The 26,407-nt window shown below is 38.6% G+C and overlaps 2 protein-coding genes across 4 annotated transcripts in view; both read right to left on the bottom strand.

Annotated features, from left to right (window-relative positions):
* Nucleotides 1-12,794, bottom strand: part of LOC139814112 (uncharacterized) — an 86,145-nt gene extending 73,351 nt beyond the window's left edge. The window contains exon 1 of the mRNA XM_071780122.1: nucleotides 12,713-12,794. The gene's annotated coding sequence lies outside the window, so the exon portion shown is untranslated. The remainder of the gene's footprint in view (nucleotides 1-12,712) is intronic.
* A 6,728-nt stretch (nucleotides 12,795-19,522) lies between these two features.
* Nucleotides 19,523-25,237, bottom strand: LOC139814114 (uncharacterized protein YdcI). Of its 3 annotated transcripts, none has more exons than XM_071780132.1 (3): nucleotides 24,929-25,237; nucleotides 22,384-24,541; nucleotides 19,523-22,058 (listed from the first exon to the last, which is right to left on the bottom strand). In XM_071780132.1, exons 2-3 carry the CDS (start codon nucleotides 24,517-24,519, stop codon nucleotides 21,297-21,299), a joined length of 2,898 nt encoding a protein of 965 aa, XP_071636233.1. In that variant the 5' UTR covers nucleotides 24,520-24,541; nucleotides 24,929-25,237; the 3' UTR covers nucleotides 19,523-21,296. The 3 variants fall into 3 exon arrangements, with proteins under 3 accessions (XP_071636233.1, XP_071636235.1, XP_071636232.1); XM_071780134.1 differs by having other exon boundaries at nucleotides 25,067-25,237; XM_071780131.1 differs by having other exon boundaries at nucleotides 25,177-25,208.
* Between the last annotated feature and the right edge of the window lie 1,170 nt (nucleotides 25,238-26,407).

The raw sequence follows: 26,407 nt of genomic DNA, 5'->3' as shown, positions 1-26,407 counted from the left end.
CGTATACCAAGAGGCGATATTATAATTCATAACTGTATAGCCCCCTATCCAAGAAAGCTGTATCTTTTAGACTTTTCTTTCATGGCGCCGGCCAATATAGTGGAGACTCGTGTTGCACATTACCTTGCGTTATCCGAACAGGAAAAAAACCGATATTTTTAAAGCCCATGCACTTTAATGACTCTATCGAAAAGGAGATAAGAATTATGGGGGATTATAAATCCATTACAAATATAAACCGAGGAGAGGTACGTGTTTTACTCGATCCTTTACAATATGTCAGCTGATTAATATTATTTAACATTGTTTTACACAACCAAAATCGAATAGACGTATAGCTATGCGATATGCAATCAACTACGATAATCCGTTTATTGGTCACAGCATTGTTAATAAAAAAAAAAGAAAGAAAAATATAACGTACAAAATGCTACTGCCCAGTATTACAGAAAAAAATAACCATTAAATTACAATCGATCGGAAATATCTTTACAGAATTTCGGCGAACTTCGAGTTTGATTAAAGCGCGGTTGCGCCACGGAGCCAAAAATTCCAATATAACGATGTCGATCCTATATCGTGTGATTGATATCGGTATTGTGGTTCCGCTCGCGCGCCGAAGCGCGTGAAAATTGGCATAAACTCTAATAAAGCAGTGTGTGCCGCCACACGCGGGTCACGCGCGGTAATTAAATAAATTCTGCGGGGGCGGTCACACCGTAAATACTGCTGAAAGTATCCGGGAATTCACTGCGCTAGCTTTTTTTACGTGGTTTCCCCCCGGCCGGCCCGACTATAGAGCGGTATTAGGTACCTGTGGCACGCGAGCACGCGGTAAATGGACAGTAAGGCGGAAAACTCGTCGTAATTCAAGCGCCCGGCGAGAGAAACGAGACGTCGGTGGCGCAAAACTGCCCGTTAGACCGTAAGGCGAGAGCTCCCGGGATAGAAAGGGGAAAAGAAAGAAGAAGGAACGGGATAGGAGGGAGTGATGCTTTATTACCCCCCCTCCCCTCCCGCCCGACCAAGTTTTATGTTCTTTAATCTGTGCGACGCTCTGCTCTCGTTTCACTTCGACGCCGCGCATTCGCGAAATTTTACGTCCATTTAGGACGAGCGAGCCTTGTAAATGATGCAGTTAAGCGCCGCCGAAAGATTCAGATAGCGTGCGGATTCACGACGGTTAGAATTTTCAGGGAAGAGAGACGGGGAGCGAGGGAGATCGGTAATAACACCTACGTGGTATTATTAATGAGAAATGCCTCTTCATTCATCTCTCCTTATTCTCTTATTCTGCTTTTGTCTCTCCAATCTTGTTCATTTTTTATTTTCGATAACGTCGTATCATTCTGGTCTATTTAGCGTGGAAGCTTTTATGCGCGAAGCGTTCTATTAACGCCCGACTTACGAGCGATCGAGGTAATTCGAGTATCGCGAATTATTGTCCGATGACGATCTATCGGGTCTATCTGTCATAAACGGGAGACACACGACGGGAGAGGTGACGGTGACGGCACAAAACATTTGACTTCGGTTATAACCGGCCTGCAGCCTTCAAGCGCAGCACCGCCGTCCATTAAATGCATTTCAATCGCATGCAGCACACGTGCAATCGCGACGTAACATTTTCAATCTGAATATGAGCGCGTATTCTCTCCTCCGGGTTTCTTACAGAGATTAAAATCGACCCGACCTACTCAGTGGGCGCCCTTAGTGCACCGTCGCGATTCGCGAGAACCCACATTTGCCTGATTAAAAAAATTGCCCGTCCTCTTCGCTCTCGAGAACGTCACGTACGAGGCGCCACCGGTTTTCATTCGATTTAATCGAGCGAATGAAATTCTACGAGATAAAGGATAATGGCAAAAAATCTCGAAATGCGAGAAAGACGACGTGTTGTGTCGCGCCCACGAAGATTTTGGCACCCCTGCGAATAAGCGGCGCGTAATAAATTGATATCGCTGAAAGTATGACTTTATCGGTTAAATAAAATCAATAATGTTCCATTAGAGTTTCAATATTTTTAATATTACAGCACATTTTTTAAATTAACATTATGATGGATTCATTACTCTCTATAATTGAAAGATAATAAATCCATCATAATATTAATTTAAAAAGCATGTTGTAATATGGATTATTACTAATGGATTATTATTGATTTTATTTAAGCGATAAAGTTATGCTTTCTTTTACCTCCACGCCGACAAAAAATACAGGCAAGCGTCACGAAGAAACTGCACTTTAAGAAAGCTGCAAATTTAAAGACGCGTTATAAGAGAAATTGTCGAGTTATCTAATGTGACATTATGTCTTTCAAAGAAACCTCTTGTAATAATACAAATTGTGATATAAACGTCAATTTTTTTGTTCTGTCGACTAGATTTCGCAGTTTTTTAAGCTAGCTGTTTGAGAAACTACGGCCAAACGCGTACGGTGTGGCGCCAGCGAAATCTCTGCAACGAAAGCTCGGGGGAAGGCAAGAAAGCTCCAAGCTCCAAGCATCGACCGCATTTCCGCAAGCATTTGATGCTTGAAAACAGGCGCCGCGGCGTCTAGACGCCCCGCCGGCCGTTCGCAATCGTTCGCAACCGAGCGGGTCGTTCCCGCCTCACCCGCGACATATCCCACTTTCACGCGGCGAGAAACAAACCCTCCCCTACGGATATCCGAATATTCATCGAGCCAGAAAAAAATAACAAGCGACCGAGCTCGGCGGGACACGTCGGGAATACGAAAAGTCCGCGCGTGATCGAATCACTTGCTGGCGCGCGAGCAATGAGTCCCTTCGCGTGAGACTCCGCGTTTAGCCAACATATTTTGCGATCTCCACGTACGCAGAATGACGTGAATAATTTGCAAGTGCGAGGGAATGATGCGCGGCAATTAGCGGAGACGTTTTCATTCTCGCGACTGACATGTGGGAAAGGAAACCGAAGAGAGATGCGAGCGCTTCAATGACGGATCGAGGTATTTTAAGACCCTGGAGGCGGCGCGGCGGCGCGATGCGGAGGAGAATGAGCATAATTAAATTGAATAAGTCCGCGTGTCTCTATTTCGATAGAGACACAGATTCGATAGATCTAGGGAAGTATACAATACGTATAAAAATAGACGGAGTACAGTTCATCCGCTTAATATAGATTCGCAAATCAAATTGACAGAGAAATTACGGGCAATTCACTTAATTCGCGGAAGTCAAACTGCACGATGACGTGTTCACCGACGTGACACGATTGAGACTGATAGCGTGCCGAAACATTGATAAGATTAGCAAATACCGCAAATACAATTGTGCATCGTGATACACGGCGATTTGCATACAAATCGTTTTCACAAATAAAGTAAATTACCCATAATCGGTCTGTCAATTTGCGAATTAATTCGACACTTTCTGTGTATTTTTATGAATGTCATGCGAATTTCCCCCGAGCTTTTTATCTTTTAACCCGGAAACGGGCGCCTGATTTTTTTTTCTTTCGTAAATGGTCACCTATGGGGTGATTTTTACACTCTAATTAAAAGTAATTGTTATTAATTACATATTACCTATTTTTGATTATTCTATAATTTATTAGTATTTGAGAACAATTTGTACATAGATTCACTCAACATTTTGAGACCAAAAAATATTTGTAAAACGAAAGAAGCACATTAAAATTACTGTGACATGAGTTTTATTTTTTCGATACTGTAAAATTCACCCGCATCCGTTTCCGGGTTAAATTATCCATTCAAAGTATCTCAAAATCATCGACGGTGATTTACCTAAAACTTTGCAATTATGATCTTTTTAGAGAATTGGTTGTCCAGTCCTGTACAGATGTTTAAGATTTTAAGCGCGCGCCCGATGGATAATCCGCTACTGACTAGCATCTAACAATAATCTTGCGAAACCCGCTTTTCACTCGCTTCTTTTTGTCCTCGATGTGGTAAGAATCCCAGGATACACAGGCCCTCTCTCCGTCCCTCTTCCTCTATCCTTCCCTTTCGCGCTCTCACCGCGAGATGCGCATTTAATATGGGAGAGTAATCCCCGCTTTTTACACATTGTCGAAAGTGGGCCAGAAGGTTATGGCATGATCGCTGCTGAGTACCTGACTATCGTAACTGGGTCGAGTACAGAACGCAGAGATTAATTAGCAACTTCGTGGCCGTGTGGCGGTTTAGGAACTTAAACCAATATATCGAGAGTTTCAACTAAAACAGGTCGAACGCTTCATACGCCCGTTAATACAGCGATTTTATTACATTTTTTCCCCGAGTTGCTCCCACATCGCAAATTACGTCGTTCACGCGTAAGAATATGGGGAACAGATATCTATCTCGAACCAAACTTTAAAATACCTGTCGAACTTCATAGTTCATTAATTAGCACAAGCATTTAAATACAGGGGAGTACCTCGTGTGAATCAAGTCCATTGTATATTTCAATATTCAGATTTTCTTTCAAGTTCTAGAGTATTATTCATGAAAACTATTTCTTCCTTTAAAGTACTCGTAAAGAAATAGAGACCGTGTTGTAAAATGCGAAATAACGTGTGCTTCAATCAGAGGAACAGATTTACGCGTGTCATCATCGCATTTACAAATCTAGAAGGCTTATTTTTGTGACGAACTTTTTTATTCTCTCTCGCTCGATTGAGTTGTTTAAGTGTGTCTCCAGGCAAAAATGCGATATCGTAAAGAAGTTTAGAAGGTATTATTTAAGCATCTCTCATTTTTTACTCTTTGGACTGGCCGACAGAACGATCGATTCCATGTAGGCACAAGTTAGAAAATCTAAATATAGTACAGCATGAAGTATAATTAAGTAAGAAAGTAAAGAATATTTTATCTGATTACGTAGCACTCGCCATATTTAATTAAATCTTCCTTCTCGATATTTCGCGCATAACGGACGAAGGTCCAAACGGCGCGAGAAGCGTCTGAGACATTTTTACAAACTTCTTTGCAACATCCCTTAGATGCGCTGTCTGAGTAATAACGCTACTTTATACGTGCGTCTCCAACATTTTCTGAAAAATAAATTAGCGGCAGGTTTTATATGCTATGCATAACGCGTAGCGCGCGTTACGGCATTAATCCTGCGTGGAAGAAGCCACTTACTCGCAACAAGGCGTGAAATATATCTTCAGGACGCCAGGCTGCAATTTCGCCGGCGAAAGAGAGAGAGAGAGAGAGAGAGAGAGAGAGAGGAAGGGAGGGAGGAAGAGAGAGAAAGAGAGAGGGATGTGCGATAACGCTTATAACAACACGAAAACCGCTTTCTCGCGCCGATCCGGGGCGCAGATTCACCCTTGTATCCGCTGAATTACAGCGAGCGCGGAATAATGAAGTTCACATAATACTGTAACGAGCGTGCGACGGGAGTAACCGACGCGACGGGCGCGTAACGACGGGATCACGTAATCGGCCAATTATACGAACGATCTGGACTTGATTACGGTGAAGGTATTGCGGCGGTTGCGCAACATCTACCATGAACTGCACAATGTGTCGTTCTGACTGATTGATTAAAACCGTAAGATAATTAGCAATTAGCTACCGCGACTGCCGGCGCGGCGCGGCGCGGCGTCGGGCGCCGGGCGTCGGCCAGGCCCCACTTTCCATAACGAACATGCCAAGAGTTGAAATGTCAGAGGGTGAGGCACGTGTGCACGTCGATAACCCTAATAAAGTCGTTACCGCGCGCTACCGTCTTCCGTGGATGAAGCTCCGCAATAAAGGGCATGGACCGAAGTCGAGCTCGGTCGAGCGTGAATAAATCAGCGGGATAAAACATCGACGTGACATCGTAAACATAATTGATTGACTTTGTGACTCGCTATCGAGTTTCGCATTGACAAGAGACATTTTTCAGGGTGACAATTACTCTGATCGACGTCGAGTTATACGCGTAAATATTTGTCTGTTCACACAAAATTTAATACGAGACTTATACGGAATATTCTAAAACGCACTATTCAGTCGTATCTTGCGCATTTTTTAAATTAATTTAAAACGTTTTTCGTTAGGCGATGTAAACGAGTTGATAAAATAGAAGAGTAATATACGCGAGGGAAATCCCATATGAACGTACCGAATTTACTTTGAAATACACGAGATACGTATTAAACGCACACACCGTACATTATTATTCGTTTTGTAAGTTTAAATATTTCGTTGCGTGTGACGTAGTAACATAACAGTTCACGCGCCAGCTCGAGCGCTTAATTGTTTTGTTTACTCGCGGCGGGTTAGGCGGGTAGGCTACGACTTTGCCGCGGCATTCTTACGGCGACGCTCGAGCGAAGAGGTAGCATCGCGAGCCACGCGTGATCAGTGTGCTACCATAATTAATTATAATACGTTAAATAAAATATATTTGATATATGTTTTACATTATTAAATATTTCGTACCAACGACGAACGTGCTGGCATACGAAACTCGGTGCTCATTTTCGAAAAAAAAAGCTATTGCATGGTTTCTCGCCGGCGATAAACCCTCAAACGGGTACGACTTTGGTATAACGATAGAGTAGCAGTTTGAGAACCGAAAGGAAAAACCGAAAGACGGGAAAAGCAATTGTATGTTAACACAGCAGCACCATTCGTTCAAAGACTTCTATCTGACTTTAAATCACCGCCCCGATCGTACAAGTGAATCCTCGCGTCGCATTTTCGGGGATGCAAAGTTTCGTGCGATCGTAATTATTAGCGTTTTCTTAATTTTAATAACTTCGGGAGGCCTACAAAAGTGTCGCGCGAAATTGTCTTTCTATCGCGATGTATTTACGCGATAATTATCTTATAAAAGCGGCGCCTTACTTATACGTATACGTTCGGTACTCATTTTTTGATTACCGAAAAATACACGGCTTTTTGTCATGATATAAAATCCCCTCCCACTGGGTACGACCTTGCAGATGGTGGAGGGGCTCAGTACCTCGAGGTGTTCAGGGCACATATTATGGAACTTTTCAAAATGAATGAAAATTTTCATAATAAGAACTCTGCACTCTGACGACGGGGAAGCCAAAGGTACCCATTGCACTTCGCCGCCGATCGTATAAAAACGGCTCGTCGCGTCGCGCTTTCAAGAGTGCCGTTCAAAGTCGTCGGGTTTTCGGGAATACCGTGGCGCGACTGTAGTAAAGTAATTAGCATATAACCGCGTTCTTTCCACGTTCTCGGGCGCGATCGCCGACTCGGCGATGGGACCTTATCGCTGTCCCTCGCGTCAGGTGGACGAGCGCGTTCGTACCAGCGGCGGGGAGTCGTAATAATCTTCATAGTGAAGAGTTATTTCTCGTCGGTTTCCCACGGGATCCATCCACGACGCCTAGTTCGGTGTACCGTCGAAAGCTGGAGATTCCCGTTACAGGGCTGGAATTAAACCCTGGTTTTCTCGGCGGTTCCCGGAGGCTGTCATTTTGGCAATGAATCAACGACGACTATCATTTGTGTTCCACGACGGTCCATGGTGCGGTCTCGCTTCGCGTATACTTGGCGCGAGACACTACGTGTCTCTTGATATGTATTTTGAAAGATTTTCGTCTTTCTTTCATTTTTTATTATGTGTTCCTCCCTTGATATTAATAACAGTGTCAGTTTTATTTTAATGATAATAATACTTAACAGTGAACATGAATAGAACGATTAATTGTCAATTGAAGAATTTTAATTTACAAACAGTTTGCTCGTTTCTGTTTCAATGGTTATTGTGTGGTTACGAATATATATATTTCAGTTTTAGGATTTAACCTTTAGTTTCTTTTAAGAAACTACTTCTAGGTGCTGGGGATCCTGCCATTCCACAAGATTAATTTTTTTAATTAAATTTAGAATTTTTATTAGTAAAATACATGCATGAACGGTGAAATTTTATTTAATAAATAAAGATTATAACTTCGTACAATTCACTTTGCATAATTCGCGAAAGTGATGTGTACTTTTTCGTTTAGTATCACGGTGAATGTAATTAAAAAATGTGCGAGCACTTAACAAATTCGAGACAAGTCGAATGGGTACCCCGATATCAATCGGATATTAATAACTTCAATTATCTAAATGCAAATTTGAACTTAACAGCTATAACCGAAAAATTGACAAACTTTTTAAACGTTTAATTCGTATTTTTTTAAATCCGCTTGTTATCGGTTTCGATTTGTCTCGAACGGTTGGTACCCGAGAATTATTTGTGCCCCCGCATATAACCTACAACGAGAAATGCATGTATTTTATTTCTCTTCTTAAAAAGATATTTATTCGTAACCATCTTTCCATAAGGATCGTTCTATCTCATTTATTATCCAATAAAAAGAAATGTGTTTTTTAACAATGGGAGAACATATATATTCTCGCGCGAAATTTGTAACAATCTCGCGTAACAATCGCGTTATGCAGATTTAATTAAGAAAAAAAAGGTGACTCTGTCGTTGATTCGCTGCCAAAATGACCGCTATCGGGAGCGGTCTGGAAGACCCGGGATTTGTTCTCTCCTGCAGCGAGGTCTTTGACGTTTAACCGGCCGCTTAACTTTCCTTTGTGAATTGATCTCGTGGGTCCCGAAAGAAATCAGAGTACACTCAGCTCGCTCTCCGCCATCAAGATTGTTCTTCTCTGTGTCAGATGATACTAACCGACGTACCACTCGGCGGAGGGACTTTGATCTGGTCAAATCGTCGGGCCAGTTATCCTCCCCCGAACGCGTTGACAACGCGGTTATTTCTCGCGAATGAAGTCGCGCGCTGTATCGCGTTCGGGGATCGCATTTTAATTAGATTCAATTCACGGGAGTGCCGTGTAGTATCGCGCGATTGTAATTACCCGCGTTTTCGCGAGTGTTGCGCCAAGGACCTGCGGACCTGACATCCCGAGCAGCCTGAGAGGAGGAGGCGGCCAGAGAGAGGCATCAGGCGCCGGCGGAGCAACATGCGGTAAGTATAATTGATTTTTACATCTTATCTTTTTATTATACCTTATGCAGAAGGTATAATACGTCTTTTTGGTTGAATAGTTATTTAGAAAATAAAAATTGGAGGAAAAGATTTTTATTTTTAAATCCTAGAAGCTTAATGTATTCAATAGATAGAGTCTTAAAAAATTACGCAATTATTTTATTAAATATTTACTTAAAGAATTAACCGAATAAGTAACATTTACTTCGATATAGCATTTACGAATAAGTAGCATTTACTGCCAGTCAATAATTGTGTTAAAGAATGAAAATATAGAGTTCAGTGTTATATGTGTTCAGTAATTATTTTTTTTTTAATATTGTCTCTTTTCTGCTCTGCTTTAATTTGGATTTTATATTTGTTTGTTACAGAATCACCGTAGCGACGTTGCAGAATAACTCCGCTGTTGCGCATCAGTCGGTGAGTGATAAATAAATTTTTATAACCGAGGTAACGGATCTATGACAATTACGTCGAATGTATTACGGAAACGCTTGTGTCAAGTTTTATAACAATAAATTATTACTAATATTATATTTCATAGATCCGTTGCCTTAAAATGGATTAACTGGAACAGATTAGGATTTAACATTTAATCCTGGATAAATTTCATGTATTAAATAAATTTATTATGTATTCTGTCACCAATAATATAAATATATATATAATTAAACAAAAATAAAATAAGTAGGATAAATAAATAGTATAAATAAATAAATAAATACAATTGGTATTGCATTGATTGCATTTAATTACATTGACAGAACGAAATAGGTAATATTTGTTAACAGAGTACTTTGTTTTATTCTCTCCCATCTTCCCTCTTCCCAAATATCTTCCAGGATTAAATATTATATAAATTGGTACAAGAATACAATGTATATACTTAGAGAAAATAAAAAAATGTCTTGCAATATTTTAGACATTTAGTATAATTTTTATAATCTAACATATATAATTCATATAATCTATTATTCTATTTTACAAAATCGTGTATGTGTTCACGATCATTAACTGAAATTATTTGTTCCTATGACGTACCAATTTTAGCCTAAACTTTCACAGTCTATTCATATGTATTGATAACTGGTTTTTATACCAGTTAAAGCAATATGACGTGAGATCCAATAAATGTTGTCTCGCGAAACAAAAAAACTTTTGCAGCGATATTTTAAAGTTGATCAATTTTGCGTTAATTTAAACACTTGATTTTGAGGAATGTAATATTTATTTTTAATACAGGGATTACACGTGCAATGTGTAGTAATAAGATGTAGCTATCGAAATTCAAATTATGTTCGCTCGCGTGCATGAAATATTCACATTAGCACAATATTGTACTAATGTGAATATTTATCCGGGAAATTTATATATTATCTCTTTTGGATCTCACGTCATCAATTCTTTATTTCTCACCCTCTTGAGGTGAGACTCGATTCGAAACGATAAATCGAAAATATGGGCCTTAGATTTGCTCAGTTTATCAATTTTTATTCATTTACTTCGTATTATTAATCTTGCATGTTTATATTCTAAAGTAAAGTTCCATTCGCGAAAAGTAATCGAGTTTATTTGAATTATACGCGGTTCATTGAAAGACTTTTATTAAAATTAAACATTTCTGATTATATCGTATTTATAGTAAATGTAATCACGCGTGTATAGTATATATTCAAGGTAATAAATAGATTTTGAACATAATTAATTAGTTTAATTGCTATGGCCCTTCGCGACGCGGTCGTGTTTCGCGCAGCGAGGGAAAGAGCGTAACAATTACGCTCATTTGCCGGCTATGATCAGCCGGCAATAGAAGGGGTTTTCCTTCCTGTCTACACACCGGTTGTAGCCACCACCAACAATACGTACAACAGGTAAGATGATATTTCTTGCACAAATGTGCATATGTAATCGGAGACGAAAAGGTAACGTCTCCAACTACTCATAATTAACCGCGAATTAAAAATTTCCCTTTTAAAAGTATTACACACATTCTCCTAATCGCGATCGCGACTAAGTAATAATAATAAATAAAATAAATTAATAAATACGGGTCAGTAGGAATATGTTAGGTAAATAGAAATATGGTTAGGTAAAAATAGGAATATATAAAAATATGGTAGGAAAATACATATATAGAGTTAAAAGTCCGGGTAGGTAGGATTATAATTTGTAATATTATTATATATATGTATAGTATAACTATGTAGTATAACTATATGTCATAAATTATGTAAATCTCGAGTACATTGTAGCTACGTAAACGTAATATTATATAATATTATTTAATTGTCATGTTACTAATTATGTAATAAATTTTTAATTTATTACATACTATGTAATTCTAGAATGTATTGAAAAATTATGTAATATTATATATATAATGTTACTTAACTATATGTAATATTAATTATAAGTGAAATTATTTTGTAACAAAGAAATTATGTAATGCTAATGCCAAATATATCACACGAAATCGATAGAAGACGTATAATAATATAAAATTCGCTAAATTAACGCTTTTAATAAGTTTTCGCCAATTTTGTAGATTTTTAGAATATTTATCAATTTTTATTCTTTATCAGTTATCTCTTTCCTAAACGCGGTGATAACGTGATTTTTTTTTATTCGCGTTACACACAGAAATTACCCGAAATATCGAGAATATCATCGGTTAATTTATTCGCCGTGTTTAATAGTGCGAATTTCAGATTATAGTTTTTTTTTCTTTTTTATTTGATCGTTGATTTAAACCTCAAAATTTCTCGTTTTTTTTCTATAATATAACAAAATTTTAATAATAAAAATTTTAACCGTTATTTTTGGAAATATTTGCAATAGTCAAATATCTGATAAAAAAATAGTGAATTTCAGTATTATTATACTTATTTCGAACGTTTTCGTGTAATCTGGCATCAGTAAACTATCTCAAATGTATGGATTTATAATATAAAAATATGTCAAAAGTGTAAATTATGTGCAATGTATTTTATATAAATTTATTGTATTTTATATAAATGTAATTATCTCAAAAGCGAATTTTTTGTAATATATTTTATATAAATTTATTGTATTTTATATAAATGTAATATCACAATAAATGTAATATCTCATAATAATAAATATGTATGTAAATATCTCAATTCAAATTTTTTGTTCTGTACATTCTGTTTATAATTCTGTACATATACTTTCTATTTTTTTATGTCAAATAAATTGAAAAATTATAAATTGTAATATTATACATTTGTTATATATTGTACATTGTACGACAAGAAAAGGAATAAATAAAAAAGCACATATCCAAAAAAAAGAGGACCGCCGATAGAGTTGGCGGGGGTGGTGGAGGGCCTCTACATTACTGTACAAATTGATATGTTTTTATTGAATAAAATTTTAATTAAATCTCGAAATAAAACAACTAATTTAATATAATATATATAACTAAATAAATGCGAAGTCAAATTTAGCCAAAATGCATTAATCACATAATATTCAATAAAAGCAGAACAGCATTATAAAAAGATAACATTGCTTATTCATTTTCCTCGTAATTATTGTTAAATAAATGTCTCTTAAAGTTAAATCATACATTATCAAACGAACGAAAAACCGCGCTATTCTATTCATCGCGTAGTATAAAGAAAAAAGTTCCATTTAATATTTCTAAAAAGATAATTTATAATTTTCTATTTCAATGTTGACAACTTCAATTTCCGTCGGAATACCCTCTCCGCTCTGACGCAATGTTATCTTTGCCAATGTAATCTCACCTCTACTTTATGATGCATCTGATCTCCTCCCATTCTCCCAGCGATGAAAGGGATCTCCGGAGAGTATTCCAAGCGCCAAACCCATCGAATATGATGCTCCGGTGGAAGAACACTGTAACAAATTGAAAACAAGACCATCGATACAGCTATCGCATTACATGGTATCTTAACCGCTTCTGCTTCTGATTGCACTCTATTTTAAACTAGCTTATTAGTTTATTCATCGAAACAAATGCACGTGCAATTTCCTGCCTGCGATATTTAACCGGGCATAACTGCTTGCAGAAGAAAAGCTGTTATTATGAAACTTGTGTATGCACATCAAACGCATGGTGATTGCGCGTTTATATTTCTACGTTCCGTTAAAACAAACTCTACCTCAGTAATAAAAATAATTTTACAGAAGCAAATTGAAATCAGATAAATACACGATAAAAAATATGGACCCGCGCCAATCTTCAGTTTCATTGTCGGTTACTATTTATTGTGTGAATTACATCACACAGGGTGTGCGTACACAAACACGCACGATGAAAAAAGCAAACAACACGTGTCATAGGGAGAATGCTCGACAACTATCAGAAATGAAGATAATGAAATTTTTATTACGCGTCCATGGATTCCATAAAAATGTCACGATACTCAAAAGTTGCACATCCATTTACACAATATAATCTATTTACGGGTCTACGCAGGCTTTTGAATAACGCATATCCATACGCCGTATAAATCCTGAATTTATTGCATTTTACCATTGTTAACGCAGTTTATTTCGGAGAGAAGAGTAGCTTATATAACAAAGTTCTCTCTCATACGAAATCGATATGAATGATCAAGAGCCAAACTCCAACGTAAGCTACTATTTTGTTGTATTTCCCATTGTTGCGAGGTGTACGTTTCACGTATAGGTATCGGTTGCACATTCCGAAACTTGAAAACACTTCGCGCGAAATAAAATTTGTAAAATTCCATCGCGAGCGCGAAATAACTTCCGGAACAAAATCCTCCGGATACGTATACGCCAGAGTATGTTATACAGTCAAAAAGTATTTTCGTCCTAAATAGAGTGCATTACTTGCACTTGCAAACAATACTAAAGCGATTCGTATTAATTGCGCCATAAAGTTATTCGATCGAGATTATCGCCGGATAATTTAGAAAGCCGTCGAAACGTGCCGCACCCGTTCGATAATTTAACTAATAGCCGTTGCGCAAATCTCATTAAAATCAGAATGACGTACTGCTTTAATCACGACCGTGGCAGCGTTACGTTTGCACAGAAGATGCGGGGAGTGTGTATAGGTACGTGCTTTGTAATATATGGCGGACGGTAATCATCAAGAATCCCTGTTTAGCCATATGTCGTCCACCAATTTGCGTCACGGCAATTGGCCGCGAAATTTAATCGCGTTATCGGGAGAGAGATTTTCCCCATTGACAGTTGCGTTGCGTGACGGTTCTCCAATTAAATATCCTGACTGGCAGTATAGCGAATTTGCCCCCAACGGCTGTGTGGCTTATGCAAATGTAATTTCGCTCGAAAATATCGGAACTTGTACAAATCGTGCCGCGCGTTACGCCGTGTAAATATACTCGAAAAATTCTCCAAAGGCTCGCAGGAATATTCCATGTAAAATTACACGAGGTATCAAAAGGGCTCGGGTACCTAATCATTTTCTGACGTATTTCAGCAAACATCGCCTTTATATAATTCTCTGACTATGTATCTTTTAGACGATTTACAAGGATTTTCATGTAAAATCAGAATTTCAGCAAACATCGTTTTATATAATTCTCTGATGACTATATCTTTCATACGATTGACAAGGATTCTCATGTAAAATCAGAATCTGATGACGTTAAAGTAGAACTACCTATGTAATTTCTTAGATGCGCTTCAAATAGCAAAAGATTGATCTTATATAAATAACAAGAATTAAAATAGCATTTTAATCCTTAAATACCATGCGATGCAAATTAATGCATACTGCAATAATATAATGGCATAATAATGTACTATCTTACGTGTGCAACGTATAAGAATATTTGGTGTTTTAAAAACGAAACGAGAGATTTCGAAACAAGAACCTCTATATTTCATTAGAGGCTTATATACAATATTTAGAATGTACCTTCGGTCAGTCCTTTTGTTATCTCATTTATCTCTAATTAGATAATTTGTAAAACTGGAACGCTGACTGGCATTCACGTTGTCGCGTCACGATGTTCTCAATAATCGTAGGATCGCATTTTCGGAGGCAAACGAAATTGTAATGTAGGTACGCGAAAAAGAAACGGTGCTACGCCACTGGACGGAATATTGATCGAGAGGGTGTAGAGAGACTCTTACACCGGGAGTGAGTCGCGAGCCAACCCTTACGTAGGCTCTCTCGCATACTCGCATTATGTCTCGGATGGCGACGAAATCAGGACCATTAGGCTGGAACGTTAATGTTTTCACGTTACTCGTTAACCGCCAACATCGCCAACATGGCTATAGTAACCGCTTACAATACATGTCCAATTACTATTTCGTACTGTGTCATGCAGAGTGTTCGGTAAATCATGGTAACAGGGGGATGATTCTTCGTGAAAAAGCACGTAAAAAATAATATTGTTTTCTCGAGTGCCTGCGTAGCTTTCGAGAGAAAAGCACGTGAAAGTGGTGCGTGAGTGTGTATCTATTCGAAATTGATATTACGTCTGTTGTCTGTAGTAACAGCAACGATTTACACACAATTTTAGAATTTAACGAGTAAGGAAGAGTGGGCTTTTGAGAGCCAAACGCGGTTAGTTGTGCGTGAGTCAACGCTATATAACATTTAATTAATAATTTAATACAAATTATAAATCGTACATTTCGATTCTACTTTAAGACATCTTCAACGACGCAGCGATATAGATAAATTAAATAGTCACAAGTTCTCATGAGATAGCTCGAAGTAGAGCCGAAACCTCGGCCGAAACGTACGACTTATAATTTATATTAAATTATTAACTAACATTATACAGTTAACTCACGCACAACTAACCACGATTAATTTGACTCTCAAAGCCCACTTTTCCTTGTTACTCATTAATTTTAATATCGAGAGTCTTTAGTTAATTGATCATTTATTATACATATTTTAAAATTTGTTTACACGACGATACGTGATTTCAGTAATTTTCGCTAACCTCTCGAAATGACAATAAGATACAATTGCGAATATATATTTTAGCTACAAGTAATTATTACAAAATCTGCATCCTAATCGACACAAACGCACACACGTGCCAAAATATAGTTAAACAGACATACCAAACTTTCGCATGTTCAAAATCATTTTTTCTCGAAAATTACGCGATCAATCAAAAAAGACATTTATTCCATATTTTTTATTTATCTCACCACACACACGTTATATCGTGAACGTACACATGCATCTTTCAGCTGATATATTACTTGAGAATTTGCTCGGATAACAATATTATCTAAACGAGAAGAAATTTTTGAATCGTCCCCGCCGCTGTAATCTTCATGTTCACTTTAACAACCTTCAATTCCCTTACATAAATCAAGCTCGACCAAGGGTTGAAATGCTAACTGACCGTTGAAACGGATTCGAAACGGACTGAATTGATATCCGTTCGCCGGCCGGAATTTGTCACAGTCTCAACCGTCTCAACCTGCCAAATCCCTTTCGCTCGGCGTCGCCCGATCGGTTTTGCTTTTGAGAATCGAAGTTACGATGCGCCGGGGTGTACCGCCACCGCGGGGCCTTTCTCTTTTGACGGGGGAGACAAAGGGATGCAGAGAGAATGGAAACCGCCACCTTGATGCTCGTGGTGAACCACGATAATTGGATCAGCCCACCCCCCTATGAGTCGCGACTGAAATTAAGTAACCTCCGGCGCGTATTCCTGTGACGGGCTGACGATCTCGTCGGGGACGAGACCCTGAAAAGCTCGCCTGACACGGCGAAATAATGTTAGCGCGCGAGAATGAAACAGAGGGAATATAGGGAAATGCAACAAACGCACTTTGCCCGCGTACGAAATCGCAGATAAAGCTCAGGGCAACGATTGCTTCAATTATATTTAAAAAAATGTCGTTCTCTTTATCAAATAAATGTCGTGTGCATTTAATGTATGTCAAGTGCTTTTGTACGCGCAGAAAAATAATTAAATTACATAAAAGTCACGTAATTCTGCTGATAGGTGAAACAGTTGCATAAAGCAATCACATTCTGCGAATGCATCGACGCACTCTTGCGAGAATGCAAAGGACGCAACTTGAATCGCCGAAAGGTAAAGAGCGCTGTGCAGAGTTTTTCTCTATAATTTTCCGCCATTCTCGCTTAAATAAAAGAAAAGAGCTACGGCTCGTCCCCGTTTCCGAGGATCATTCGGTATAAATCAACGTCGTATATGTACTAGGGCGAAAATATTTTTCTCCGGTAAAATAAATATTACATCTCGTTAGGTTGGCGTTACGCGAGCTCGCCTAAGAAAAGGACTTAAGCCGGCAGAATGGCGAGGCCGTAAAGAAAGCAAGCGGAAAAAGCTTCCTCGGTGTACGAACGAGAACGCTTTGTGCGACCGCGGCTTCCGGCGTGACAAAGCCCGCACCCGAGTCGTCGGAAAAGGCAATTTGTACAGAGTCCTTAAGTTACACGTATTAGTCATAACGTCGTTCTCTCGCGGTAACGGCCAATTATATTGTGAAGGAAAGTCAGGGTGTCCCAGATCGAGCCATCCCTTACCTACGAATTCTTTGATCAATTCTTTGTGGAATCAAATTCTTTGAATTCTTCTTTAACAAGAACTCGTCGATTTCTGCAAAAGATATCTCGAAAGATTCTTCGCGAATTAAACTTCGGGAACGCGCGAAAGTAGATAAGATAAAACTTTGTGTTCTTCATTTTTAACGTCAAAATATTAATATATTACGTGACGAGAACTTGTTTCTCTCTTCCGCGATTGTGTCTTAAATTCGCGCATAAATTAAACAGATAATTTCAGCGAGGAACTATAATTTATAATGTTCCTTTCACTAAAAACAAAAGAGACTCGAGAGACTTAAAAGTGTATCAAGCAAACGGACCTTACTTTAAATTTCTAATTCGGAGATTAGTTACAGCGATATTTAATGCAGAAAGTTTACAGTACTCACGGAAGAATAGTGATATCGCAACGTTAAGATGAAAAACTTGAATTTTTTTTCTTCGCACAGAAGTTAACATTGGAATAAAATCCCTTCGATGCCCCGGCTACAACAAAATATCCGAGGTTATTACTCGGTTGCGCGAAAGAGACATATCTCCGGGGGTGAAAAGTAGTTTCAAAGCGTCTAGTCTAACAATGGGGCGCATGAAAAGTGGGGGGCGGGGAGAAAAAGCGACGGGTATGAAAAGCGTCCCGGAAAATAAAGGGTAGATACGGTGGAAAGAGCATGCGGAAGGCCCGGCGAATTCAATGCCAAGGTTGTGCGGCGCACGAAGTTAAATCGATATTCAATACTCCACGTACGATAGTGACATTCGTACAGAGAATTTAATCATATTTTACAAATGGATATCTTCGATTTCATGGCTGGCATCTCGGAGATTAAAGCTAACTCGCAATCGCGTAAATCCCGCTTCGTCAAAGCTTTCCTCGTAATTCTTCGAAACTATAAAAAAAAATTGTTTAAAATACACCTTAAATTCATTTTATAGCTTTCCCGAAATTATATTACATGTGCAAGCGATTGATTTGGAAAAAAATAACTCAAAATTGATCAATTTTCACGTTTTATAAAAATATAGATATCCTGGATATTTAAATCTTGAAAAAAATTATATATTGCTAATTGCTACTATTGAGTGAATCCAACTCATGATACTTTTTTTAATAAAGATATAAGCGCTTTCAATTAATCTTGTAAAGAAAAGTAAAAAATTTCTGAGATTTGTGACAATTTTTAAAAATTCTTTTTCAGTTTATACAAAATTCTCCTCAATGATTAAAATATATTACGAATGTAAAAATGTCATCATAAAAGATAAATCACTGATTTAATATTTTCTTTCAAGATTTAATATATTTTTACTCAATATTCTATTTTCTCTGAAATTCTTTGCTTCTATAGTGAAAAAATATTATATAATAAATTTATCGCTTGAAGTACCAATGCAATTCGTGCGCGAATTCAAGACACAATTGTGGGAGAACAATAGATTTTTGTCGTATATGATTCTCGTTTTCCAGCTCGCTTCGCGTAGTGAACATTTCGTTTTCCGTCGGATGTATATATATATTTCCGGATTATACATTCTGTACGCGCGGGCTGCACCTACGTTACGTTGCTCGCGAATATTTCGTGGCTTCGATTGATCTATCCGATTGGACGAAAGAAATCAATCGTGTGCATTGTTCCGTGAATGACATCGATAGGCTCTATTTGATACTGTTTGAATGAGTATACGTAAACTCTGCCACGAGCACCGCGTTTTCCAGATCTCCTCACAATTTTAACAGATATCCGATAACGCAAAATCTTAAACTGTTAATTAATCAAATGTTTAACAGCTCAACCAGACGGGAGAATGTTCAATAATCATGTTCAGTGTTCATCATTTTAATTTAAAGTTATAATTAATGATTAATGGAGTTAATCATGTTGATCAAAATTACCGCTCTTCAGTAAACATCGTAAATATCGTTATATATTTATGACATAATTAGTTATGTGATTTAAACATTAATTATAAGGCTTTCTTACTTCTCCTTACAGTTTAAAAATTTATATTTGTAAAAATTACGTAAATATATTTATAATAGATAAAATTACATAGATATATTTATTAGACATAAAAATTACATAATTTTTATAATAGTAGGTATATCGATCAGATAAAAATAATTTTAGAAACGTTCCGTTTTTAAATTTTTCAAAACAGTTCATATATTATTTTATCTTAAACATGTTTGCTACAATTTTAACATGAGCCTAGAAAATATGTATCTCTCTCTCGCCTTAGAAATATTCTAAGATTCCATTTTATTTTAGTTGCTTAACTTTTTTTCAAACGATACATCGCGTAAGCAAGGATCGATTATATACGTTGCATGTTCGCGTCGATCGTGCATAGAAAACACGAAAGATTGTTTCTTCTCGATTCCGAAAGTAACAATCAAATACGAATTTTCCAACGGAGGCACAGGCACGTTCTTAAATCCTGCCTAAAGCGAGCTATTCGGCGTATACAGTGTGTACTCCTCATACAAAATGTAGCCAAGGTTCGAGACAACAGCGGACAGAACGGAATGGTATGCGCCCGAACTTTCCCGATAGCGAGATAGAATTCGCAGATTGCATGCTAAAACTTTCAGGCGAGGCGAACGAGGAGCGTGTCTTGAGGACAAAAAAAATAATCAGGATGCAGTAATAAAATCGTATTCATGCCGATCGCGCCTACTGTATATAGAACGATACTCTCTTATCGTTGATACAAACGGAGAGGAAAAGATCCTATGTGAAAAAAATAAAAAACAAAGATATAAAATAAAATCTTTCACAAGACTTCATTTTCGACTTCTAAAATTGGAAAATTAATTAATATTGTGTCATTTTTAAGCTTGGGTAACTCTTACCTACTTTGCGATCTCTAAATCATCCAACTGTACTTATTTTTATCACATTTTTAACATCCTTTATTTTTATTTTTTCATATTTCATATTTTTTCATATGTAACAGCAATGTAATTGAAGCTCGGCAACGCGACGAAATTCATTATACACGAAGACTGATTAATCGACGAGTTTTAATCTTTTACAATCTCGGTAAAAAAAAATACGGCTTCAGAAACAAGAGATTAAACCACGATTGCCCGTGTCTGTCGCAATTGCGACCTTCTTGCGGCATTCAATGCGGAATACACCCTCCTCGTCCTCCTCCCTCCCGCTCCCCTTGTAGTCGACTGTACTTTTGCTAGCAGCAAGGGAAAAGGCACGTTAGCACGTGACTGGAATTCGTTTTGCAAACTCTCCGCAACCACGCATATAGAGTTCGCGTTTTAGGCGGTCGCATTGCACGACGTAAAGTGGAATCCATTTCTCTGAGATAAACTACCCATGAGAAGTGTTGTGAGAGATATAACAAGAAATAAATAGGTAGGATAAACTACAAGCATTCAAGTAGGAGAATAGCGTTAGATAGCAGTGATTCACGATCAAGTCAGGACAAATTTGGAACTAGAATTAGATATTATTTATAAAATATATTTTTATTACTGTTGGTTATTATGGATTTGTTATACATATAAGAAAACTGCATATTCAGCTAAATCTCAAATGTAAACGTTATAAAAAAATAAACTCATCATCAACGCAACAGCAATGCTTTCTTTTACTTGTAAAATAACAAATATCATAAGATTAGTGATATCGTGATATTAGGTTGATGCAAAAGTAACGTCAATTTTATTTCTTACTTCTAAAATGAATTATAAAAGACTACGTCAATACATTAAAATAAAATGTTTTTGAGCACCAACCTAATGCTAGTTTTTGGTTGTAATATGTAACGTCGGAAAAAATAATCAACGCGATTACGTACAGCTAGCTCATTAACTCGAGATTAATTCTTTGGCGTGCCAGTTCGATGCCAACTACCTTCACTTCCACACGCTGGCCTACATGTAGATCCCTTTTTTTCATACGGGTGGTGTGTATCAGTGCGTCACTACCAACCCCCACGTCTACAAATGATCCAAAAGGCACGACGTTTCGCACGACGCCACTCAATTTGGTACCGACGGTCAAATCGTCGATATGTCGCACGCTGTTGCGAAACAGCGGCTGGTTCAATTTCGATCGTATATCGTCGTCCTTCTGCATGGTCAGAGCTATAACTATTGTCTCCATCGTAGTCTCGTCGGTGCCGAATTGCGCGGCTAGATTCCCGTATCCGGTTCTCGCGTGAGAATTTATCCTATTGATAAATGCCGGAGTGCCGATATCGTGCAATTTGCATTGGCAGTGTTTCACGAATTTATTCGCTATAGCGTACGATTCCGGATGGATCCACGTCTGATCCAGGGGATCAAAATCGTCCGATCTCTTGTTTCGTTCCGACGAGGATTCGCTAACCGTCGCTGTCTCCGGCAGAATTCTTATAAAACCTGCACATTGTTCGAACGTTTTGTTGCCGATACCCTTCACATTCAATAACTGCTTTCTGTTCCTGAACGGCCCGTTTTTTGTTCGCCACTCGATGATATTCGTAGATCTAGAAAGCGTGAGACCGGCTACTCGTTGTAGAAGATAATGGGAAGCTGTATTGATATCAACTCCTACAAAACTCACGACCTCCGTGACAACCTGAAACATTTGATAAACAAATATCTCTCTACTGTGTATCGAATTTCCGCTAAAAAGCTATGGCGTTATTATCTGAGAAACTTTTTCTTTAGAAATGCCTGATCGCGATTTTTTTTTCTAAAAATAGAATAAGCATTAATCTGTCTATTTAGATTTCTAAAATTATCGCTAAGAAAAATATCAACTTCAAATTTCAGAATTTTTCAACGAAATTAACATTACAAAATTATAAACAGCACGTTATCGCATAATGTCCAAAATTCTCAAGTTACCTAAGTGTCGAGTACTTGATTTAGTTGATATTAAACAACAAATTGATACTAACTTCGGATAGCGTCTTCGTCAATTTCGTCTCGGGAAGATCATGTTGGTACATCCCGACCCCTAAGTGCTTCGGCTCTATCTTCACCAATTCCGCCAACGGGTCCTGCAAGCGTCTCGCTATCGAGATAGCCGATACCAAGTTCGGATCGAGATCCGGAAACTCGGATTTTGCCTGCGGACTACAACTATAAATCGAGGCGCCGCACTCGTCAACAATGGTGTACATCGCGTTCAGCGAGCCGAACATCCTCGACTCTATTACCTTCGTCAGAAATAGCTCGGTCTCCCTGCACGCCGTGGCGTTTCCCAGGGCTATCATCGTGCACCTGTATTTGTTAACTAATTTCGCCAGCACGTTAGCCGCGTCTTTAAACGCCGATGTATGATTGTGGGGGTATATCACGGCGGTCTCGAGGACGTCGCCTTGCTCCGATACGACGGCGAGTTTGCAGCCGTGACGGTAACCCGGGTCAATACCGAGAACGATTTTACCTCGCACGGGAGGAACGAGCAGCAATTGCTTAACGTTAGTAGCGAAAACCTCGATAGACGCTTTTTCCGCGCTCTCCTTCATCTCGCTCCTCACGCGACGTATCACCTGAGGCCTAATCAGTTTCTTGTAAGCGTGATCGATACCGTCTTTGAGTAAATCCCAGTGGAGTATCTTCATGCCGCATCCGAGGTCTCGTCGATGCGCGTATCGCGACAAGCAGTGTTCCTTGAACGCGTGTTCGAAAGCATCGGGAACGATGATCTTTACGCTGATGATTTTCTGCGACTCGGCCCGATTGATGGCCAGTATGTGGTACGGCTTGATGGTATTCACGCTCGATTTGAAATTAAAGTACTGCTCGTACTTCCGGCTATTCACGTTCTTCGAATCCTCCGCTGTTTTACACTGCGTCGTTTGTATATCTATAACAGACGTTTTCCGGAGGGACGTTACCTTGTCAAAAATCTCCTTATTCTTGCTGATGACGTCCGCTATTATATGCACGATACCGCTTCTCACTTCCTGCTCGTTTCGCAGGCCTTCCTTTTGTTCGTCTATCAAGGATGCCAATGGCGGTATATCCTGTCCCTGTAGAACTGCACCACTGACAACTCCCAGGCCCAATTCTCGCGCTTTTTCCGCCAAACTTCGCTTCGACGCTGATTTGTACAAAGAGTAAATATACTCAAGATCGGCGAGGGATTTCGTAGACGTGATAGCAGCGTGAAGTTCCGGCGACCATTTCCCCAACTTGTCAATGTTCTTGATAATCGCCGCAGCGCGAAGCTTAATGGTCTTTGCCTGCTCGAAACTCTCCAGAAGCGCTCTCAACTTATCCGGGTCCATAGAACCGGTCATATTCTTTCTGTATCTTGCGATGAAGGGAATAGTGTTGTCCTCCTTGAAAAGCCTCACCACATTCTCCACGATACGTCTGTCAATATTGTTGATTTCGCTCACATAGTCAATATCTGTCCATTCTGTGCATTGTAAAAAGCTGGAGTTTAATCTCTCTTCAATCTTTAGATCTTCCTTTACGCAATCTTTAACTAAATCTTTCTGGTTTTGTCCCGACACCTTTACATCCGCAGAATCAGCGCACGATGATCCTTCTTGTAGCTTTATTTTCTTGTTACTTGTCTTCAAGCTTTCTTCTGAATTTTTTATTTTAACAGATTTAACATTTCTGCTCTGCGTATTTTTTCTTGCTCTCTTTTTCGTTGACTCTTCCTTATCCACTATGATTTTCTCTTTCTTTTCGTTTTCTTCTATGCAGACCTCATCCTCTGTATCTCTCCTTACTTTCTTTTTTGATGACTCTCCCTTATCTTCTATGTTTGGTTTCTTCCCACTTACTCCTACTACTAAGACCTCATCTTCTGTATTTTCCTGTGCTCTCTTTTTCGTTGATTCTTTTTTTCCTGCTGTAATTTTATCTTTCTCGTCTACTATATAGACTTCATCTTCTGTATTTCTCCTTGCTCTCTTTTTTGACTTTCCCTTATCCGGTATAATCTGTTTCTTTTCTTTTTCCTCCAGTACATAGACCTCATCTTCTGATTTCTTAGATGTCTTATAATCGTCATCGGAATCCGATAATTCAATTAGTACTCGATTTTTCCTGTCTCGCAAATTTCTCTTCATCGTTTCTTTAACGTTGTCTCGTCTGTCAAATTAATAAATCAGTTTTCCTATAAATGCATGTACAAATATAAGGCAGGTATCTCATTCGTTCTTTTTATAAATTGCATTGCTTTGTCAATAGATACGTTTTGTGACAAGTATATGGACCGTACAACAATTTACATCATTCGGAATCTTAATGGAAATCAGTATAAATGTATAAATACATAAATATACGTTCAACGACGATTCTCTTAAAATTTAACTCTATGCATTTCAAGCCAAATACTCTTTTTCCGATATGCTTTGACGTAAAGTCCAGCGGAGTTAATTTCATAATTTCAGAAATGACTATCTATCAAGTTACAAAAAAAGTCTGATTAATCTAGTAATATTAATTATTATTTAGTGTGACTGTTGGTTGTATTACCTAAATAAATTAAACTAAAATTCGGCGTAAACTCTCTCTGCACTCCGATTGTCAACGTATACGTGATGTCAGACGTGAACGGCGATTCTAACCGATCCTAAAATCCTAACAAAGAGCTCGGACACACCCCGGACATACCGTATCAGCAGAAATGGCCTTCGCGGATCGCGAATGATAAAGACACGAGTGGTTTCTCGTGCGGCTAAACACAAAAGATGTAGAGAGAGAAAAAAAGGGATGATCCTAACCTATCGCAACCGGTCATGTGACTAGAGAGAATTGTAAACATCACTGCCGACAGTGCGGACAGTGCCGACTAGTGCCGAGTGCCGATATTCAAATTTCGTTTCCAAGACGGACCCGCCATCTCGAAGACTTTACGCGTACTTGTTGCCGTGGCGCAACGTAAGGAAGAAATGAGGAAATATGAATTATGCAGCGCAAAGAGCATTTTATTATTTCTTCGCATACGAAGAGGAAAAGAGTAAAAAAACAATATAAAAGTGTCAAGATTAACTGCAGACTTAAATCAAAAAGATAAAAAATTGGTAGCGTTTCTCTCGATCATCCCCTTCCCCGCCCCCTCCTTCGTCTCGCTCTCTCTTTCGCTTTCGCGCAATATATTTTTAATAGCGAGAAAGCAAAAATTCAATTTCGACGCAGCGAATTATAAATATCTGCCATACCTGGCGATGATCGTACGTCGTCGTTGTCGCGTTCGCAGCAATCCAGCGGTAAAAACGGGACGGGAAACGATGAGCGAAGGAGATTCCGACCCCGGACCGACGCCGGCCGCGACCGCGCGAAAGCGGATCACCCCGATCGCGTATAGGCAGATGGGCACCGGCGCGTAAAATAAGCGACCGCACACGCGGCACCGGCGGCACTCACGTTGCCAGCCTTCAGCAGGACACTCGCGGCGAGACGCAACGCTTCGCGTGCGAGATTCGCGGAATTTCGGAAGCAATATTAGCGATAATCGGAAGGAAAAGTACGGAGAGCGAGATTCAAACGCGAAAAGTTCTCCACAGCGACGCGTTTCGCGATGAACTGGCCGCGACTCGCGAGCGACTCGAATTCCGCTTCGAGAATCGCAATATCGAATCCGCTCCGAATATATCGCGACTGTCGAAATTTCGAAACGATCGCGGCAAATCAATTTACGATTCAACATTGCGCCGGCTAGGCTTTCGTTGCGTTTAGTATATAAAATGAGTATATACGTCGCATTTAAAAGAGAAAAATATGGAAAATGAATTAAATAACAAATAAAACAGGCGATAATGTTGTTAAATTCAACGTTATGAAATTTGAAATTTTAATCTCGGTTTAATTTACATTTTATCTTTTTCTTAATTCTTAAAACTAGAATAAGGTAAACCGAGATTAACATTAATCTGATATAAATGGACATTATTGGACGAACTTTATAATTTAGAGACTTCTTGTAATATCACGCTTTCGACAGTATTGCAGCAA

Source organism: Temnothorax longispinosus, chromosome 6 (assembly GCF_030848805.1).
Source record: "Temnothorax longispinosus isolate EJ_2023e chromosome 6, Tlon_JGU_v1, whole genome shotgun sequence".
NCBI lineage: Eukaryota > Metazoa > Arthropoda > Insecta > Hymenoptera > Formicidae > Temnothorax > Temnothorax longispinosus.
This window is presented reverse-complemented; position numbering and strand designations above follow the sequence as displayed.

Coding starts and splice junctions, on each gene's coding strand:
- LOC139814114 (XM_071780131.1), bottom strand. Junction 22,059..22,383: donor TGACGAAGACGCTATCCGAA/GTTAGTATCAAT, acceptor CAAATGTTTCAG/GTTGTCACGGAGGTCGTGAG.